Source organism: Ranitomeya imitator, chromosome 6, assembly GCF_032444005.1.
Source record: "Ranitomeya imitator isolate aRanImi1 chromosome 6, aRanImi1.pri, whole genome shotgun sequence".
NCBI lineage: Eukaryota > Metazoa > Chordata > Amphibia > Anura > Dendrobatidae > Ranitomeya > Ranitomeya imitator.
Genome location: NC_091287.1, coordinates 284,453,590 through 284,476,494, shown reverse-complemented (window position 1 = coordinate 284,476,494; position 22,905 = coordinate 284,453,590). Strand labels below are relative to the sequence as shown.

General features: G+C 42.3%; 1 protein-coding gene across 1 annotated transcript in view; it reads left to right on the top strand.

The window, feature by feature from the left end:
* DROSHA (drosha ribonuclease III) overlaps window positions 1-22,905 on the top strand; it is a 300,535-nt gene that overhangs the window by 254,588 nt on the left and 23,042 nt on the right. The window contains exons 22-26 of the mRNA XM_069730615.1: window positions 5,515-5,617; window positions 6,692-6,762; window positions 8,124-8,168; window positions 12,592-12,749; window positions 22,122-22,227. Coding sequence (XP_069586716.1) covers window positions 5,515-5,617; window positions 6,692-6,762; window positions 8,124-8,168; window positions 12,592-12,749; window positions 22,122-22,227 — 483 coding nt within the window. The remainder of the gene's footprint in view (window positions 1-5,514; window positions 5,618-6,691; window positions 6,763-8,123; window positions 8,169-12,591; window positions 12,750-22,121; window positions 22,228-22,905) is intronic.

Genomic DNA, 22,905 nt, shown 5'->3' with positions numbered 1-22,905 from the left:
TCTATCAGGCACCCCAACTACTAGCCCAGACCTGGCGAGACCCAGCGACTCTGAAGAGCGGTGACGGTAGTAACAATACCGCTCTTCACAGTCGCCGAGCTCAGCGCAAGACCCGGAATATCTGAAGAGCGGTGACGTTACTGATGTCACCGCTTTTCAGAGTCACCGGGTCTCGTGCTGCGCTGCAGAACCAAAAGTGGCTGTAGGCAACGTTTATGGAGCATCAGAACGAGGTTCCATAGCCTTTGGTCATCTAATCCCTTCATTATCTACGAGATCCAGTTATGTAGGTAAAGTAGCGGCTTTTCTTGGTACTGCAACTAAAAGCAATAAATAGGACTGAGCTGTAATGCTGGATACAGCTGTGATTATGTGTTATATAGTCGTGTTACACTCCCCTCACTTCTTGTAACCTACAAGTGTACAAAGATATTATACAGTCACCATGTGACAAGTGGGCCTGTGTAACTTCAAATGCCAGGGCTGAATTTTAGTCCCAGTCCGGCCCTGGGCAAGACAAAAGAGCTTTCTAAGGCTACTTTCACACTAGCGTTGTTTGGCGTACGCCGCAATGCATCGTTTTGTAGAAAAAAACGCATCCTGCAAATTTGCCCGCAGGATGCGGTTTTTCTCCATAGACTTGCATTAGCGATGCATTGCGACGTATGGCCACAAGTCGCATCCGTCGTTCAACGGATGCGTCGTGTTTTGGCGGACCCTCGGTGCAAACCTCATCATCAACTACAGAAAACGTCTGACTGTTGTGCTTGTCAACAAGAGTTTTGCCACCAAGTATTAAGTCTTGTTTGTCAGAGGAATCAAATACTTATTTCTCACTGCCTGCAAAATGCAAATAAATTTATACAGTGTGATTTTAGGATTTTATATTTGATATTCTATCTCTGTGTTAAAATTAACCTACCCTTAAAATTATAGACTATTCATGTCTTTGTTAGTAGGCAAACTTAAAAAATCAGCAAGGGATCAAATACTTATTTCCCCCACTGTAGATATGTGAATGTGTGTATACATATGTGTGTGTGTGTGTGTGTGAATATGTACGTATATATTTATATACATGTGCGTGTGCATGTAATTATTGATGTCTTAGCTTCTAATGGAACACTTTTAATAGATCACTGTGACACTTATCCTATGTAGAGTATTGTATTACATGTTTGGGTATTTGCCAACTTGGTATGTTTGCAGGGTTTTTGGAGAGGAAGCAGAGCAGAAATTCCAAGTTTTTGAGGGGGATGTGGAGAATTTCTGCACCAAAATCTCAATGTGCACATACCCTTAGGGTATGCAGTAGCAGTTTCCCATGAGTTTACAGTACAATGTAAACTGAAGTGAAGAGAAACGGCAGCACTCACCAATCTTCGCATACAGGTTCCTTTATTGTAGCAAATCTTCACGGCACAGGGGTGTATTTACAAAAGAATGTGGCAGCCGAACGACGGCCGTTTCGCGCCCACCTGGCGCTTCAACGGGTGGGTCGGCTGTTTTCTATTTCGTTTATTAGTACAATGTAAACCTATGGGAAACGAAATCCGCAGTGCACATGCTGCAGAAAAAAACGCGCGGAAATGGAACGTTTTATTTTCCGCAGCATGTCAATTCTTTGTGCGGAATCCGCAATAGAAACCGCAATAATTCTGCAGGAAAAACCGCAGCGGTTTTGCACTGCGGATTTATCAAATCCACTGCGGAAAAATCCGCAGAGGAGCTTTCTACATGTGCACATACCCTTAGAGGTTGTCAGAAAGTATATTTCAGTACCCAAGTAATTTTTCCACGGAGTAGCAGACATACTGCTGAACACATAATAGTTTATTTTATGATTACAGGTGATGCCCGGATAAATTGCTTCTTGAGCGTTGTCTGAGCCATCCTGTAGCTGCCACTTCACAGCCATGCCGTCTTGCATTTCTGCACGCTTGCGTTATAGATGTGTCCTAATCTTGCACTCACCAGTTGGAAAAAATAGAAAGGGAACCAATCACTGCCCAGAATTTATGAAGTAGTGATTGTCACCTCTGTTCTGAAAAACCAATCGAAGACCACACTCATCAGGAAGTTTCATATAAAAGTCCTTTATTTCTCCATATAGTAGTGGCAATACCAACGTACTGACCTTTATCGTTGTTTTCAAGCTTCTATTTTCAATTTTATAATGTTTCATCCTCTATAGCCTACATTCTTTCATAGCAACTTCCCGCTGTACTGGACACATTTCTACTCTACCTTTTTTTGGGGGAATGTAGAGTAAGCCATTAGGATTTTAGGCAGACGGGTGTTTCAGTAAACAAACATTAATTGCACCAAAGATGAAAATTAAAAAAAAAAAGGCCAAACTGTAATTCTAGGCTGTGATTTGCAGGATCACATGATTGTGCAACATTACATTTTATATTACTTTTGATCTGCTTCCTTTTTTACCTAAAATCAGGAAAGATCATTTTGTAAAGACATGGAATCCTTCAAACTGGTTTTACAATATATGGAACAGATGAAAATTTTCAGCATGGCAAGACTGACAAAACCCTAAACTTGGGGACTCAATCTATTTACCGGTCTTTGACATCAACCTGGAGAAAGTTGTGTCTCGCTTCTGTATGATGAGCATCTCTATGGAGCTAAGAGCTAAGCTTTGGATTAACCTTTCAAGAACTCTCATTTTTTACCTACTCCTTGGTGGATGTACTGAATTGTTTAGGTTCCATGTTGTAAGCTCCATTTTAGCCATATTTCAGTCTTTTGAACAATGTTCCTATTTTCATTAAACACTCAAAGAATTCAGTTTGGACTCCATAAGAATGAGTTGTCCAGGTTCTTCCGTTGAGCTACTCTTTGGTGTACACAAAACATGCCTTATGGTATCTTCTTGTAGAAGTTCTTGTATTTTCAGAGTTGTCAATAGACCATTCATTAATGGTAGTCTCAAGCTCTTTGATATCAAAGATGAACTATTTGTAGGTCATTGCATGGAAAAATTGTGGGATTCTTAGAGACTTCTTTACCATCTTGTGTTGTGTTTTCAGTCTTGTTAACATATTTAGTATTGACCTTGTAGAGCGCCTACCAAGTATAATTACATTATTTGCAGAAAACAAACACTTTAAAGTAATTAAGACAGAAGAGGATCGTATAATTCTACAGAGGGATCTTTGGAAGCTAAAGGCTCGGGCCGAGAAATTGCAAATAACCTTATTGTGCAGAAATATAAGGTTATGCACTTGAAGTGAGAAAACTAATTTTACAGTTATGTATGCAATTGTAAAACCCTGGGTAAAGCTGCCACTGAAAAGGACATCAGCTTAGTTTAGCATCTGCACAATTCACTAGTTAATCACACCACACATATAATATTGTGCAGAAATTTGGACACCTATTTGTTAAAATTACATGGCACAGATATGGAAAAAAAAGATGATGATATGGTGATCTACCATGTACAAATATGTGGACTGGCAGTACAGCGCCTTTTTGATGATGGCACCAGTAATCGCGAGAATGAAGGGACTGAGATCGCCTAAATATCTCTTTGAGACCAGCAGAGTTTTGTTATTGGCCATAAAAAATGCAAAGCAAAATCTTCCGTTTAGGCGGCATTCACCCATCCCAGTGCTTTGCTCAAAGTCCATTATGCATGGACCGCGCGTGGTTCTCCTGACCCGAATTGGACAGCTTCATGTATGTTTGTAAGGCTGTGAAATGTGACCCAGGGGATCCGTGCTCAGACCATGACACACTGATGTGTGAATACGGCATATACGTTGTTACAAAATGTTTTGCGTCTTTGTTTTTTTACTTTATTGAAGTACTTGTAACTGTATAGCTATTTGTAGCATTGTGGTTGTAATAAAATATTGCATTTCTTTTTGTCAGAATTAAGCAGCAATGAGGAAAATATTGCACAACAGGAAAAATGACCAAGATTCACAGTGTAGACAACACAATTATTTCTGCATCTATAGACATGGTGTTCTTTTGCCTAGCATGTTCTCACTAAAATGTGAAACTGTGAAACAAATTAGCACCTTAAAAAACTAAGGTGTGTCTTGGAGAGATCTTACGCATATTTAATTTAGTGGTTAAAGTTAAAAATGCATTTTCTTGTACAATATGCTAATGACTTGTAAAAGTTTATCTCCTACATGTGGATTTTTTTTTTTTTGTCTAAGACTTGTTTTCCTGTATTGTAATTCAGCATGCTACCTTGCATCATGAAGTAACAATGGCTACTAGTCATGTAATTAAAACACCACTCCGGTGTTCTTTTTATTTCTTACCCGGGATGTATCACTAATGTATGTTCCCTGTCTGTAGTATTATACTTACCAGCCACCGTCGTCTTCTGTCCTCAGCGCCGTTCCGGTCGGTCTTTTGCAGTTTATGACCTGACGGATCGACCTCTTGTTTACTGGGTGGACTGAAAGACACTTCTCAATATAAGTCTATGAGAGCAAGAACAAGACTATCATAGATTTACATTCAGAGCTCGTGACTGTTAGCTCTGACTTTCAGTTGACGGTGGAACTGGAGTGGTGCCGGGAAGAGCAGAAGACAGCAGCTGGTGTGTATTTTACTATGGGCAGGGAACAGGCGTTAGTGATACAACTCCAGAGGTGAAATTAAGAAAAACTGGAGTGGTGTTTTAATGTAATTTGGAAATTAACCAAATTAACCACTGGTTTAGAATAGACAGGTTTATTTTGGAAATGATGGGTACTTGGCCTATTTTCCATTAGTCTACAAGTCACTGTAGTGCTACGAACGTCTGCATTCTGGGGATATTTAAATGAACAAAACTGTCTCCCAAACTCGTAAAGAAGCTGTCCACTAACTTGGACAACTTCTTGTCGTACCCCTCGCTTGGCCCCGATAAAATGATGAAGCTTATATTCACCTCCTGTGCCGGCACTGTTCCTGCAGTGTCGGGACTCACTCTCCCTGGGGCTCTCGTGCGGTGCTGTGACGCCGACACCAAATCAGGGCCTGGCGTCACTGTCTCCACCTTCGGACAAATCTAGTATGATGAGGAAGTCCAAGATCAGCTGCAGCCTGAACTTTCTCTTCATGTTCAGTTTGTCTGAAGGCGGAGACAGTGATCCCAGCGCTGATTGGGCGTCAGCATCACAACACCTTACTAGTGCCCCAGGGAGAATGGCACTGGCATGGTAGGTGAGTACAGGCGTTATTATTTTATGGGGGCCAAACATTTTGATTAAGAGGGGGTTGTCCTAGTAGTGGTGGCTAAAAGTTGCCCATACTATTTGTTAGTCTCTGAGCCTTCTTAGGCTAAGTTTGTGTTTGCTACCTAGTGTACTGTAGAATAAAACCTTTTCCCATGACTTGGTTGTGCTAAAACTTCAAATACTCAATTTATCACAGCCATCACGTACAACAAAAGTTTGTTTACTGATCTCAGCTATTTTTCGGCACTTCTCCCTCGTAGTTTACTAGGACAAAAAACCTGGTTTCTTAACATGATGTGTTGTGTCTCCGTAGAAGCTGGAGTTGGATCGTTTCATGCTGTACGCACACGGACCGGACCTGTGTAGAGAGTCAGATCTGCGGCATGCCATGGCAAACTGCTTTGAAGCATTAATGGGTAATTATTGCCATTTCCATTTTTCCCATGACTGATGGCTCATAGAGCTGAAACATATTCCTATAGTGTGATATTCCCTATTTTCTTAGGCTACGTTCACATTGGCGTTCCGCCAATGTGCGTCGCTGTTGCGCCGGCGACGCAGCGGCGACGCGCCCCTATGTTTAACATAGGGGACGCGTGCGTCGTTTTGGTGGCGTTTTTCGCCACGTGCGTCGTTTCCGACGCTAGCGTCGGACGCAAGAAAACGCTACATGTAGCATTTTCTGTGCGTCCGATTTTCGTCGGAAAACGACGCACGCGTCGCAAAACGCGCGCGTTTTTGCGCGCGTTTGCGCGCGTTTTAGCGTGCGTCGCCGACGCACGGCGGCGCAACGCTAATGTGAACGTAGCCTTAATTGCACCTGGGTGGCAAATAGGGCTAAAACAGCAAACTGGACTATCTAAATACAAAGTGACTTGTTGGCACCCCTATTAATACGCAGAGCCCAGGTCATGCGCCACAATTAACACCATCCCTGCTTAAAAGGTCATTAAAGGTGACTTGACACTAGCCATGGAGTATGTGGTCGTTTGTACACTTGTATTTTATGGGCGTAGTGTATTATTATTGTGCCTGACCACAATAATGCCTGGAATATTTGCAGCTGAATCCCCAGAAGATGGAGGCCTCCTGGTTATGAAATCTTTTTATTTCTTTCTAAGCCATACTTTTGCTACACTTAATTAAGAATTGATTAACTACCTGTATAACCAGCGATGCAAAAAGAGAACATCATCTGGAACAAATTAAAAAAATGCTTACTGCTTTCTCTGTTCTTTGGAAGACACCGATTATAAATGTATACTTTTGAAAAGAAATCTTGTGCCGTCGTATGGTCTCTAACTCACTGATGATTATGGCAGGCATCATGCTTGGCTTACAGATCATGTTGATTTATTTAAGAAAAATGGCTAAAATGCAAAATGGAAATTCAGTTTGTTTATTTGAAGCCATTGAAATCGCCTTATTATACACGGTAACATTATTCTATATCACATTATTCCTCATCATGGACTGCGATCTTTACACAGGTGCAGTATATCTGGAAGGGGGCCTTGAAGAAGCAAAACAGCTATTTGGGAGGGTTCTGTTTTTTGGTCAGGTAAAAGATTCAGATAATTATTTTTTTTACTTTTCAGCTTACTTGTGGAAAACGTGTAAATTCTGTTATTTAGCCCAGTGTAGTGCAGAAGGTAGGCCCTTGTTCTGACCACCGAGGTTCATTTTGTGTCCTGATTTGCATTGGATGAAAAGTGTAAATTTAGGTAGAGGATAAAAGAACCCCCAGTATTGACTGATGTGCAATGGTTACCATTCCACTTGGCTCAACAAACCTGGAGATGAGTAGTGCAAGAAAAGCAAAGATTTTACTATAGTGTGTCAGGAGATGTTTATTTTATATGTGGCCACTAAGTGGTTGTGATGTGAATGGCTGCATATGAGGGGCCTTGCTAACATGTAGTCACAAAGTAATGAATCCTTGTCCTTAACAAAATTCGAGTAAAGTTACAGATGTAACAACCGATCTGTAATGGGTTGTTTTACCATGCGTCCCTGGCATGTCTTCCGATGACGTCCTGCTAGCCCTGACAAATCAAATGGTAAGCCACAAAATATGAGATATGCGGGCCCCTTGTCTAGCTGCCAGGTGCCACCAGCCCACACGTCAATCCAAACATCTCTACTGGGGACTGTTCCCGTGAGGCACACCTTGGCGTGGTTGGATGGCTTTTGTGTTTTCCATGTACTGTATAGCGCTATTGGAATTCATGCATTCATTAGTGGCAGTGTGCTGACACGCACGGTATGTCTAAAAATGTCTCCTTCATAGCATAAGAAAATAATTGGAACGTCATTAATTTGCTTAATTTTAAGTAGAATGTATCCACCTGCTCTTTCTGAATTGAATATCATTAAGACAAGAAGGAACCCAAGGGGGCCTACTCATGTACTCAAAGGTTGTCCAAAACCTTCTTATTGCACATGTTTTTTTTTTTTCCTTAATTTTTAGACTAATGAATATCTCCAGTTTTATAACGCTGGAAATGTCAAGTTTCCCTCGTAAATACTTAGCGTTAGATTTCCACGTTATCTGATCATTTCGTGTATATATTTTGGCACTGTAACCCTGTAAGGCTCTGCATACGTTATGTTTAAGTACAGTTAGTAATACCCCTAGTGTCTACTAATTTTCTTATTTCTGGCCCTAATTACAATCCCGGGTTCATTTGGTGAAGTTCTCCTTTTCCCCACCGTAAGCGTTGCTCAGTCGGAGCTGGAGGCAGTGTCAGTGGTGTATAAGCTTTTTATTTTCAAATTAATTTGCAGGCAGTATTGGATTTTCCATGAGCCGAGTCAGCATCTAAAATAGTTGCGTATTTCAAGTAATGACATTTTATTTAGTGCGGTGGAATTTGCTAAATGATTGCCTAGAGCATTAATGACATTTTTCAACATCTACAGGACCTGCGGGACGTGTGGCTTAATTATCCACTACACCCACTTCAAGTAAGCAAGCTCTCTCCTTATTGTCATCTACAGAGTCGCGTTTATTGCTTTTTATTTATTTGCTGCTTCTCTTTGATTTCTCCCTGTGACATTCATGATACAGTGCTAGATTTATTAACAAGCTGCGTGCTGTATACATATATATATCATCCTGTGAAGTGTGTAAACCCAAACAACTGGAATTAACTTTGCCTCCAACAAACATGAGCCAATTTCTTTTCTGTCCCGCGAGAACATTTATTTTAGAGACTTTTTTCATTTTTTTTTTTTTATTTAGCTCGGGGCGAATGTCATATTTTATTTTTTATGATGCGAACAAGCCATTGTTTAAAAGAAGCCTTAATCTAAAACAACAGACACGCTGAACAGTTTTGCATACCGCTGAAACATTTTATTATTAATATTTAATACTAACTTTTCTGTTTGGCTTGGGTTTTTTAGTTTAATGTCAGATTCAATCCAGGAGATTGAACATGAAAAACGGAATTGATTACAGAAGCGTTGTTTTTGTGTACTATCATTTTTCTACTAGATATTCTCAATTCATAAAAGCTACAAATTATTAAAAGACATTGAGTGATGCATAGACCGTTTCGAGAGGTCATTCATGTGTGTTTGCCTATATCCAATATTTAACTGGGATTGTCCAATGTTAAACAAGAAGTACCCTGCTTTGCTGTCACACAGCCATTTGCTTTTAGATCCCAGCTGTCTACAAAACGGCCAGGACACCTTATGGTTACCGTACACATGGACTGAAGCGACCACAAATAATAAAAAAAAGAAGAATGTAATAATTCCATTTTTAACAGGGCATTCTATGCTATATTTGCTCTTTTTGCTTCTTCATAAAATGGTCTTTTTCGTTGGAAGCTAATTTGTAAAGTTCTTCTGCTGTGGACCTTTTGAAATAAGAAAAGAACTTCCAATCCAATGAAAAGCTGTTAAGATCTTTATTGAGATAATCATTGAGCAAATTCAGGAGAAGTGAAGAAGCTTCCTGATACAGCATGATTTATCTTTTTTAGACTCTGGTGGTATCTATCTGGTTTTCTATGGTATCGGTTTATTATGTGTTTTTTTTTTACAGCAGATCTTTGTCTTTCCTTATTGCACAGTACCTATATATTGAGTACAACTTCAAGTCTCTCACACTGCACGGGGCTACAACTCAACCCCATTGCACTCCTGGTTGAACCTCCATCGACCAAAATGTGATTATTAGGTAGAAATGCCACTAATGTAAAGCAGGAATTCCCAAACTGAGGCTATTAATGATTGTCTAAGGAATGTTCAGTCATGCCGAATGCACTTGTGCACCCAAATCATCAAGATCCCCTGCTGGCAGCTCCCTTTGCAATTACCAACCAAAGACATTTAAGACTTGCTTGATGGAAGGTGGAGGGGGGACAAGTCTAAAGATGCTGTAGGCCATGGTAGCATGTTTAGACCACACAAACCGTTCACAGAAGCATGAGCAACGTGAACCTGGCATTTTCATGTTAAAAAGTAGCTCCTGGTGCACTTTGATGAAATACTACTGTTTTACACCAAATGCATTCCCACACTATAATCCCGGGAGTACGACAGGTGGATTTTTTCTCGTGAAGGCCTCTTCATGGCTTTGCCCAAGTGGTCTCCGGATGGAAAATGGAGACTGGAATCCTTAATTGACATCAGTCTTTATTCTTATTGTGGATAGATCAGTTCTAGATCTAGTCATGTAAATACTTGGATATTAAACGTGTTCCCCAAGGTAAGAAAAAGGAGTCTGCTTTCTTTTTTCCTGGAAACATCGCCTTGTCTGTCTGTTCATGTGCTGTATCTAGCATTACAGCTTCAGATCTTTCAGTGCCACGGTTGAACGTATAGGTGATCACCTGCACAAGACATCAGAGTAGACAGAGTTGTAAAACTAGTATCCAGCGTCTCTTGTCCCATAATAATAATAATTTTATTCATATAGTTCCAGCATATTACCTTACAGTGAAGTGGGAACATGTACAAGCAATAAAGACATCACAAAGTAACACATAATACAACAGTTACAGTAGAAATAAGTATCCTGCTCGCAAGCTTACAATCTATGAGGAAATAGTGGGGACACATATTAGGTAGTGCTGGTCATGTATGACCCAGCCACCATTATAATAAGTTGGACATTTCAAATATTGCTGCATAATCACATGTTTCATGTTCTTGATATTCAGATAGAAAATAAAACAATTTGAAAATGGTGCTTGCCGCACCTGCGCAGTATCAGCTATTTGTGTGTTTAGCTGTGATCCGATGGCTGCTACTGTGCATGTGCCGGCGGCGCCATCTTACTGGAAAGGGAATTCCTCCTCAAAGATGTCGCCACCTGCACAAGAGCAGCTGCTGGTATATATAGAGGCTACCTCTTGAGAGCTGCTACTGCGCAGGCGCCATTTTCAAATTAATTCTTTTTTCTAGCTGAATAATATCAAGAACATATATTATTGGGACATGAAGCATGTGATTATGCTGCACAGCAGGGGCCACGGCCGGCACCTGCCTGCAGAAGGGTTTTTTAGTTGGAGTGTGTACAGATATTCATTATGCAAACTAGGGGGCAGGTCAGTGAGGGATCAATGACCTGTCATCAGAATACATTATGAATACCTAATCAGAGCACCGCATGAAGACCCCTCCCTTCTTCAGGCCCGCCTTAGGGCGCGAGCATATCATTAACACAAAACTGAAAATAAAGATTAAAGGACAACCACAAGATGGATTTAATCAACCCAGGAATCATTTTAATCAGTATGACGGGGCCGACTTGATATGGTCTCTAGGTTACTGAGCACAATCCCGCTGACAGGTTCCCTTTAAGTCATACCTCTGTAGGTTATAGAGGGTCAGATATAGCCTTCCTCGAATACCATATGGTATGATTGATCGCAATATATTGTCAGCGTTTATAATTAAGGTTTCCAATTAAAGATCATAGGCTACGTAACTTTCACCTTTAATGCGTTCAGCACGTTTCCCCATATTTGGTTCATCAGGAGGTACAAATAATAAGTGGAAGAATAGCATGTTGTCTGATGGAGGTTGTAGTCCACTTTAACCCTCCCAGTTTCACCTAAGAGGCTACTACATGTCTCCAACATAGGCTCCTACAGTTATGTGAGCAAAGCCTTACATCTCCTATGGCAGGGTGAGTTAGGGTGCATTTACACGGCACGATTCTAACGACGTTTAATAGCCTGTTTAGGCAGGCTGACTGCTGTTCTGATGGATACGGAACGATCTGTTTTAGATTGTTCTTTGTGCATAGTTCTCTGCAGCACACGTCCTCTTTTCACCGGGCAATGTGCTGCCTAGAAGGATGATCCTTTTGGCAAACCAAAGGTCATTTCACCCAATGAAGGCACCTTTTGCTTATTCATCGGGTGATTGGCAGCCTCTTTATACTGCAGCGTTTCTAGGAGCACTAGGTCAGGACAATCATGCACCCATACAGATTCTAAAGGAATGTTCTGCATTTCATTACAGTTGTAATATTTATCCTTTTAATTCTCGGTCTCGCAGAGGCATGGCCTGTGTGTCTTTATAATTTGCACATATAATGTGACTTATTTGTTGAATATTCTATGGATCCTTTTTTTGCCCTTGATAATCACCAGAAAAGGCATTTAAGCATGCTTTTGTGTGGAGGATATTCTTATAAATAAAGTCATGTGTGTTACCTAATTGTAACTGATGAAAGGAATCTGAATGTTCATCTTTACACATTACTTTATATTCAGATCAATAATTTCCATCGTAATGCAAATTATCGATAATCTATATTATTCTAGCGTGTTATAGATTAACGTCTTTCAATTTAAATTCAGGTTGCGAATGTAAAATGCCATTGGCATTTCTGTACATGTGAAAAGGAAATTTACACCATTGTGTTTGAGTAAATTTATCTTGCTGATTACCAATTCATTTTTAGACTTTTATTTATTTCTGTCGGTAAATGTAATTTATTTCGAGTCATAAACATGGCATTTCATTTTCCGTTTTCCATTCTGTGCACTGTTTGAGCACTGCTTTACTTACAGTAACATGAAGTAGCTGGGAGAATTATGATGACTGTCTATGCAAAATCTAGAAGTGATGGAAGCAGGGTGTCATCTCGTTCTTAATAGAGCCACTTTTTATGATAAGTATATGATAAGCAAATAAGCAGTGGCGGTGATCTATTGGAAGGTTAGACTGGCGGCAGAAAGAGTTTGTTCATCTCCATCGTCTTCAAATGATAACGCAGTCAACAATGAAATAAGACGGATGGTTTATTGCTATTTTGGGTAATATAAGCAGGCTCGCTTTGTTACAGTAGCAATAGCAATGCGTTTCCATCCCAGCAGTCAACCAATGTCACTTAGACTTTTTTCCTCTCATCTGTTTTCAGCTGCAAGAGCCTAACACTGATCGACAATTGATTGAGACATCACCAGTTCTAAAGAAGCTGACAAAATTTGAAGACGCGATTGGAGTTAAGTTTACACACATACGACTCCTGGCTCGAGCGTTCACCTTGAGAACAGTGGGATTTAACCATTTGACCTTGTAAGCAAATAATCTGATGTCTTTATCTGTCATCCGGCTGAGACATATAGAGCAAGTACCATTTTTTTGTGTTGAGAACAGTGAAAAATAGTCAGTACAACATGGATAGGACGTGCAGCAAATCGCGGACCGAGCGGAGGATGGGATAAAGTGTACCTGGCAGTGATAGATTTAATTTTTTTTGTAAAGGTTACAATCCAGTTCAGACTTAAAGGTTATACCGTATATACTCGAGTATAAGCCGACCCGAGTATAAGCCGACCCCCCCTAATTTTGCCACAAAAAACTGGGAAAACGTAATGACTCGAGTATAAGCCTAGAGTGGAAAATGCAGCAGCTACCGGTAAATGTCAAAAGTAAAAATAGATACCAATAAAAGTAAAATTAATTGAGACATCAGTAGTTTAAGTGTTTTTGAATATCCATATTGAATCAGGAGCCCCATATAATGCTCCATACAGTTTATGATGGGCCCCATAAGATGCTCCATATTAAAATATGCTCCATATAATGCTGCACAAATGTTGATTATGGCCCCATAAGATGCTCCATACAGACATTTGTCCCATACAATGCTGCACAAATGTTGATTATGGCCCCATAAGATGTTCCATACAGATATTTGCCCCATATAATGCTCCAGAAATGCTGATCATGGCCCCATAAGATGCTCCATACAGACATTTGCCCTGTATAATGCTCCACAAATGCTGATTATGGCCCCATAAGATGCTCCATAGAGATATTTGCCCCATATAATGCTGCACATGGCCCCATAGAGATATTTGCCCCATATAGGAGGAAAGTATAGATTTTTTTTCTTTATATCTACAACACACTGGGGAAATTAATATGGGGTTGTCCAACTTGTCTCACCTTTATGATAATATATCTTAAATTCTGATTTGACTAAATATTTTAAGGCTAAGCAATATAAAAGTAGAGGGTTAAGGTGGTTAGAAAATAATTTACCGTATATACTCGAGTATAAGCCGACAATTTCAGCCCATTTTTTTAGGCTGAAATTGCACCTCTTGGCTTATACTCGAGTCATACCCAGGGGTTGGCAGGGGAGGGGGAGCAGCAGCTGTGTAATAATACTCACCTGCTCCTGGCGCGGTCCCTGCAGTCCCTGGTTCTCCGGGTGCTGACAGATTCTTCCTGTATTGTAGATATAAAGAAAAAAAAATCTATACTTTCCTTCTTGGCCACCACTGCTTGTCCGCTCTGAGCTCTGTCACCCAAGAGTGTCAGTAGGTTAATAATGCCATATGACTGCTGCAGCCTTCACCATTCCATCCGAAGAAAGACAGTGTTTCTTATGCTTGGACATGCTTGTGAAGGCTACAGCCGGTCATCAGCCACTGGCTGGCGGCAGTGATCACTTGACATTGTTTTTTGTCCAAAGTATTTTTTATCTACGTAGAACACGGGCAATTAAGAAGGGGTTGTCTTAAGTGGGGGATCCCATTGAGCTGTAAAACTAATATGGGGATGGACGGTTTGGCAGTCACAATTGTTTGGAGCCCACATACACGTTGAACTGTAGACATTAGCCTAATGTGTATAGGGGGCTTTAGAGTTTACTTTCTAAGATTGTGTTTTTAAAGTGAACCTGACAGCTGACACGTGCTACCAGATCCACGAGCCATATGTATCCGGCACTGGCTGAATGGACTCTGTGGAATGCTGCGGCATTTCAGGTAAAAGCATGCTTTAATAGACTGGAGACAAGTCAGACAGGTGAGTCCCTGGCAACTTCTCCCTTCCTGGATTAACAGGTCTCTCCCTTCATGCGGGTATAGGCAGAGACCTGTCACTCCAATCCATTGGGGACCCGCCAGTCCAACTAGTCTCCAGTGTGGCTTGTTATCCGGCTGCTTCTAAGGTATGTTTTTCGCTGAAACGCCGCAGCGCTCCAGAGTTGAATATACCTGGCTGAATTCTTGATACATTCCACAAGGACAGGGTCCTCTCCCCTCTGTGCCAGTCTGTCATTGTAAATTTGTTTACTGTAAATGATATCTATAACCCTGTATGTAACCCCTTCTCATGGAACTAATGGTGCTATATAAATAAATAATAATAATTCTTCCTGTGGGTCGGCAGCATACATCAGCGGTCAAGTTCCCTTTAACAATAGCCTACAGTAGCATCGTTTGCAGGCTGAGTCTCTAAGACCACCTCTATTCTCTCAGCTAGTATTTTCCTGTAGTAAATGCATTCTCCTATCCATGGTATCTCACCTCCTCCATATTTTGCTTAATAATACAGTTGTAACTTCAATTCCGAGAAAAATGTCAGTCCGCACATTAGTAAAGCTAACGTGTTCTAGGCTGAATGTGTTAAGGTAAAAAAAACACACTGCTGTCGCTAAGAAAAAATCAGCTGCCTAGAGAACAATGCCTTTGCTGAAATTATATTTTATTTGGTAGTTATGTACATTACTTTTATAAATGAAACCAGTAATTTTACCTGTATGTGCTTTGGAACCCACTGGAAACCTAGCGTCTCTTAAAATCATGTGAAAACCTTTCCTGCCAAGCATCTACAATACACATATGTGTATAATATATGTGTGTGTATATATATATATATATATATATATATATATATATATATATATATATATATATATATATTTATTATGCACTAAATATACATACAGATGTGCTGGGAACAAATCATCTTGACGTTATTTCTAAGCTTGCCAAATATTAAGAGTAAGTTCACACTGGGTGTTTTTTTTCTGAAGCAAAACCTGATTTCTTGGCTGGAAAGAAGCTGCGTCAAAAACACATTTTTTCTGCGTTTTTGTTTGCGGTTCTGGTTCATTTTTCTCATGCGTTTTAGGAGCTAACTTTTGTCTCTTTGTGCATACTAATAAAATTGAGTGCCCCCATATAAATACATATACATACTGTATATATCATAGATAGAAAAAAGCTGGCAATTCATGTGCCGTGTACTTTAAAATCACTGCAGGAGCCGACAGGATAGAAGAGATGGATTACATACAGAAAATACAAATAGAATAGGTAGATATACAGATGTCTGGGACAAATACAGTTAGTACATTGTGTGTGCACCTTGCTGTACATGTATTTAATAAAAGATTAATTTTCAGAAGAAAATGGCATGGGCTCCTGTGCAATTTTCGTAACCAGCAGAGGGAAAGCTGACGGCTGGGGCCGATTTTTATAGCCTGGGAAGAGGGTAATACCCATGGAGCTTCCCAGGCTATTAATATCAGATCACACCTGTATACTTAACCTTTACTGGCTATTAAAATTGGGCACCCCAAACAAATAACGTAGGGTCCCCCTATAATTAATAACCACCAAAGGCTACACAGACAGCTGTGGGCTGATATTAATTGCCTAGGTAGGGGCCATGGATACTGCCAAAACCCCCCAGGGTAAAAATATCATATCTCAGCCGCCCCAGGAAAGGCGCATCGTTAAGATGCGCCAATTCTGGCACATAGTCTCGCTATTCCCACTTGCCCTGTAGCGATGGCAAGTGGGGTGATAATTAGAGGGGTTGATGTCACCTTTGTATTGTCAGGTGAATCAAGCCCCGAGGTTAGTAATGGAATAAGACATCCCCATTACTAACCCCATAGTCACATTGTATAAAACACACACACCAAGAATAAAGTCCTTTAATTGAAAGAATAACACAGACTCCTTTTAATAATCTTAACTAAACCATTCTTACGACTTTGCTTAATTCCGCCGAAGCCCTCACTCCTGTAATAAACCAAAAATAAAGAAACAACATTATACCATACCCCTCTGTCGTTCTGTCCCACGCCGCAATACATGTCTGGGGGAGAAATAGATTTCAATCTGGACGGTGCCAAGATGCGGCTGTGAAGGCTGAGAGCGACTGGTGACTGAACTGCTGAGAGCGCAGCCTCAGTGACTTTACTGAGGCTGCGTTCCCAGCCGGGCTGAACTGCGGTGACCTCGGTGAGATCCCCGCTAACACCATGAGAAAGTTGCACAGTGGAGAGGCGAGTTCACCAGGAGAATTTGAACAGCAGTGATCACGCCTCTGCACCGTGCAACTTTCTCACAGTGCTAACGGGGATCTCACCGAGGTCACTACAGTTCAGCCCAGCTGGGAACGGAGCCTCAGTGACGTTACTGAGGCTGCGCTCGCAGCATCTCATTCATCAGTGGTTCTCAGCCTGGACGGTCGCATCTTAGCATCGTCCAGTTTGAAAACTATTTCTCCTCCAGACATTGATTACGGCACGGGACAGATTGATGGATAGGTGAGGGATCTGGTTTTTTGGGGGTTTTTTTTTGTTTATTACAGGAGAACAAGGGATTTGGTGGAATTAGGTGCTAGGTGAGTATAACTGTGTTTGTTATTTTTAAAGAAAAAAGGAAAATTAAGTTTAGTTTTATTTCTAATAAAATACTTTATTCTGGCTGTGTCTTTATTTACCATGTAACTATAGGATTTCGAGACCGCACATGTCAATTTATCTTGCGGAGACGCGCAGTCTCCACAAGATAAATTTCCCGTCCAATGTATTGGACGTGGTGATTCTGCGGAATCACCTGCGTTCAAAAGCCATCAGCTCTTTGGACAGAGCAGACATGTGCTGCATGCAAAGCGCTGCCGTTTCCTGATCGTGTGAAAATACCCTTATAGACGCCTCTCCATTACTAAGCCGGACTTTATTCAGCTGTGTTTTTTTTTTAACAATTTGACTAAGGGGTTAGTAATGGGGCGTCTTATAGATAGCTCTCCATTACTAACCCCTGGTCTTGATGTCACCTGACAATACAAAGGTGACATCACCCCCACAAATATTAACCCCACTTGCCACCTCTACAGGGCAAGTTGGAAGAGCCGGGCAAAGCGCCAGAATTGCTGCATCTAATGCTCCTTTTCTGGCGGCTGCAGGGTGCCATTTTTAGGATGGGCGGGGCAATATCCATGGCCCCTTGCCAGCCTGAGAATACCAGCCCCCAGGCTGGTTGTCAAAAATGGGGTTGCCGTTTTTTTTTTATTTAAATAATTAAAAAACTGTGGGACCCCTCTATTCTTGATAACCAGCCTTGTTGATAGCTTAGGGTTGCAGCCCCCAGCTGTGAGTTTTGCCTGGCTTGATAACAACAATAGGGGGAACCCATGCCGTTTTTTTTTTTTTTTTTTACATTATTTACAGCTCAGGAGCAGCTGAAGAATACTGCCATCATCTGCTCCTGCTCTCACTGTTAGCGTGGCAACCGCGGCTGTCTGACTGGCAAGGATGATTTCAACGCCGATCAGAAGCAGTGTTTGCCGTGCTGTCATGCATATGACAGCGTTTCAAACACTGTATTGTCAGGCCCTCCATTCAAGTGAATGGTGTTCGGGTCCGCTCTGCTGGATGACAGGCTGTATGGACGCATCATGCAACAATGCAGCCTGCCATCTGTATGTAGCGTTGTGACGGGGTATGCGACATAGCAGAAAGAGACACCAGGCCCATAAACAATCCAACAAGATTTATTGGAACAGGGAACTGGGACAACGCAAATGAAAGTAATTCTGCAGCGTCCACAATGAGTTCACAGAAAGGGAGTAGATTCGGGGGCGCCACCCGGCAATCCGATGCCAGGGAAATAGCAATAGTCCCACAGCACAGTCCCACGTGGCAGCTTCCAACAATACACACGGTCACAGGGATCTCTCCTCATCCTAACATCCCAGCCCTTCGGAAGTCACCACACAATTGAATCAGCCAACACACTGGTCTATTGTTCTGTGTCCTGGGATCCACCCATTCATGGGGGAGGGCTCTCCCCTACTGGTTGTTGACTCCATCCTGATTACATGGCAGTCGAGGGACCCGCTGTTACAATCGGAGCTGACTGGCTCCCCCTACTGGTTGTTGACTCCAGCCTGATTATATGGCAGTCCAGGGACACAGGCCAGGGGAGGGACACGCTGTTACAACCCCTTCCTCCCTCAAGTAGTGTGCATACTAGTGACCTCAACAGGTCGCTTGTCAAGTACACGTAAACATGGCCAACATAACTCATGGCTCCTGCCTGGACAATCGTTTTTTAGCGTTTGTGTCGACTGCCTCATCTTTATTGTATGGTGCATTTGTAGGCTTAAAGGCACTGCATTGCTTGACCCCAAAGCCAAAGTCCAGTTCTACACTTTCTTTTGGGATATTCTTCCATTTGCTTCCAGCTAATTCAATGGTAATCCCAGGTCCATGCTGTATTGCCTCTGGCCGAACCACTCTGGGATCAGCTATGGTTAGAAATGCCCCAGAGACACACAAGCCGAGAACTCTCCGACCATCAAGCATGACCTCCTGTAAGTGCTTTCTTTGAGGATTAAAGGAACTCGTGGCTGTGGCCCGCACCCCATAAACCTCTAATGGTCGAACATGGGTTTCTGAGCTATTAGGCAAAACAATTTGTAGGGGTGGCACCTCTTCCTCCATTGTGTTTAGCTGTAAATAATTGATAGGCCAATTTGGTGCAGGGTCAATCCTCAATTGACCCTGAGGGCAGGTGTCTTGCAGATGCCCAGTCTGCCCACATCGGTAACAGCTGCGCTGTATCACACTCCTTCCCATGTGCACTCTGGGGATAGAGGTAAGGGAACCTGGAGGCTGATATGTATGTGACAGTGCATGAGGCGGTTGTTGGGGTTGAGACTGATTTCTCCACTGTATAGCTGGGCAGGTGGCCTGCAGATGCCCGGGATGCCCACATCCATAACACCTGCGCTCTACTACTACTTTCTCTCCTTGTAGCATTTCAGAGGAAGAGGCAGGACTAGCTGGAAGGTGAGTCACATGGATATCAACATGAGGTGGTGGTCTAGTGGGACAGCAAACTTTGAAGGACTGAAGGACAAGAGACCACTGGTGGTGGGATGTTGGTCGTTTTTACTTCATACACCAGTAAATTTTTCCACTGAGGCTTGATGGTGAGAACCTCATCAGCTAAAGCAGCAGCTTGCTCCACTGTCACTGGTTTCCTCTCTCGCAGGGCGTTTGGCGTAGAACTGTTCTTTTAGGATGACCTGGAGGAAGGCCCCCCCAAGTTAAGGCCCCCTCTCCCTCCAGCCAGCGGTGACACACTTGTTTGAGCCTGTGGGTATATATCTTGAAAGACACTTCCCCCTCACTGGCTAAGGAGCGGAACTGCGCTCTGTAAGTGTCTGGAGTTACAGCATAATGTTCAGAAATGGCTTCTTTTACCTCCTCATACTCACTGCTCCACTGAGGGTCCAAAGCTCTGTAGGCTTCGGCAGCTCCACCATCTAAGAGCCCCACCAGATGTCTGACTCGCTCCCTTTCCGGAACTTCCATTAATCGACATTGATGTTCAAAGTCCTGGAAGAAGCCCTCAATGTCGCCCGCAGCCTCGTTAAACAGCTTAAAGTCCTTACGGGATACCCTTTGGGAATTCCCTCATGGTGGGAGCTGTGGTTACAGTCTGTCTGGAGCTTGTAGCTGCTTCCACCATTCGCTGTCTCTCCTTAGCTGTGCAAATAGCCTCCCTCTTATCCTCTATGGTAGCCTCATCAAGCAATGCCATCTCCTCCTCATACCACACAACCCACTGACTTTTTGGGGTATTTACCTGCATCTCCTGTCTTTCCTCCCTTTGCTGTGTGAATCCTTCTTCGGTTCCATCTTGCAGGTAAGCTCCTTCCAAAGCCTTAATTAGTTGGTCCTTGGTCAGTCATTTATAGCAGACTCCTAATTCTCGTTTGTGAACTCCCCACTGTCCAGTTCCTGTATCCTGAGGTTCCGGTTCCAGACATTAATCAGCCGCTGTCCTCCATTCCCTCTGCTCTGACCCCACTGCTTGCCACCAGTTTGTGACGGGGTATGCGACAGAGCAGAAAGAGACACCAGGCCGATAAACTGGGACAATGCAAATGAAAGTAATTCTGCAGCGTCCACAGAAAGGGAGTAGATCCGGGGTGCCACCCAGCAATCCGACGCCAGGGAAATAGCAATAGTCCTTGAGTGAATTTAATAGATCCAGCAGATGAGGGGCACAGCACAGTCCCACGTGGCAGCTTCCAACAATACACACGGTCACAGGGATCTCGCCCCAGCCTAAGATCCCAGCCCTTTGCAAGTCATCACACAATTGAATCAGCCAACACACTGGTCTATTGTTCTGTGTCCTGGGATCCACCCATTCATGGGGGAGGGCTCTCCCCTACTGGTTGTTGACTCCAGCCTGATTACATGGCAGTCGAGGGACCCGCTGTTACAATCGGAGCTGACTGTGAGGTCACATCCTGCTTTCTTTGACTTCTCTGCAGCAAGTATGCTGCAAAAAAAGTCAACCTGCGTATTTGAAGTGTTTTTTCACCATCCATTCAAGTTAATGGGTGATAGAAGTGACATGCTCTATGTCAAAAAAACGCTGCAAAGCACAAAATCCTGATGACAATAAAAACAGTGTTCATGAGATTTCTGAAATCTCATAGGCTTTGTTGGTACTGTAAAAAGCAGCTGAAAATTAGCGTTAAAAAATGCCCAGTGTAAACTTACCCTAAACCTACCAAATAAAAAAAAAATCCAAGAACAGATAAAGGGTGATCTTTCGGATTACATAGAGTCAAGCCTCTCTACTAGTGCTCCAACTTTAATACATTACCTACCAAGATGTAGCCCCGATCATGCAGCCAGGTTTCCATTTTCAGTAGTGTTCATTGTCTAGTCTGAGATACTTTCCTAAAAACACTGAGCGGCTTCCCCTGACTTCCGTATAAACATGCATGTCCAGCATGGCAGACTGTGCACGTCTATTAAAGAAATGTAAGATCAGGGGATACAGCTTGTCTTGAGGAGGAACAAAAGATTGGCATGTTGAAATTCTTCATGTCATGGCTTTGTGTACAGTCGCCCTAAAGACCCCCGTTCTCTGTCTGCTGTTCACAAATCTGACCCCATTTACTAGCCATGGATATACAAGCAAATTGATAGCTTAAGTATGGAATAGTTTAGGGAATTTGCAGAACGACATGATGTAGGAGCTGTGGTGCCAGCCAACTCTGGTCATCATCCACTTGTCACCTGAGGCTTTTAATAATAAAAACTGTTCCTGACCTAATTTTCCACAATAGCGATGCTCAGCCAGTGCCGGCTTTTTTATGTAATGTGATAATTTCATGCAGAGAGACGGGTCTTATATAGCTCTTTCTGGCTAATTTTAGGCCCCGCGGCCTGGACCCAGCACTACTAATATCGACATGCTCAAGTTTATGTTGTAGGAACCATTCAATGAATGTACTAAAATGTGTATGAGTCTTTATTCAATCTGCTCCTCACCGAGTGATTATCGATCTCCAGATATCAAGGCTTGTTTCTTTTCTCTCCAGAGGCCACAACCAGAGGATGGAATTCCTGGGTGACTCTATAATGCAGCTGGTCGCCTCCGAATATTTATTCATACATTTCCCTGGTCATCACGAGGGCCACTTAACGGTGAGAAGCCCATAAATCAACGCTCCGAGAAGGCAGGCATCACAGGCGGAGCCGGGCATTTAGTGAATTATTCTGCCATTGATGAATAACTTGTTAGTCCGTCACCCTGGCTCCTTGCAGGAGATTTGTGGGGCTTTAAGAAAAATGTTGCAATGGCATAACAGTGATTTATGAGCGTGAAGTCTCATGCGGTCTTTGTTTCTTGAGTTTGACGAATCAATAATGTAATCAGTGATCAGCTTTGTATGCTCGTGGTGGCACCGGTGCTAGTTTCACAAATAGGAGCATTACGGCTCTTTGTGTAGCGGATTCATACCGGGGTAGTGGCCTGTTTGCATGCTGGTAACTTAATTAAAGTTACTGATTGTAACCATCAAAAGTAATGAAGGCTTTTCATTTTGTTTTCCTCCAGATCTGGAGGCATGGTGGGCTCCCTTCACTTGTGTGGGCGCTATTCCTGACATTGTCCTCAGGTTTTCTGAATCCTTTTTTAATCTTCAATAAAGTCCTGATTATAATATCAGGCTATTTCATGGTTTTTCTGCCCCGCACCTTGAGGAGCCGCAGGTTACATTGTGATCAGGCTCTGCTAACCTTCTACGTATGCTCATTTTATGCAAAAAAAAGCCCTATCTAAATTGTGTAAGTATAAAGTATGGAAGTTAAATGCCACCTTTC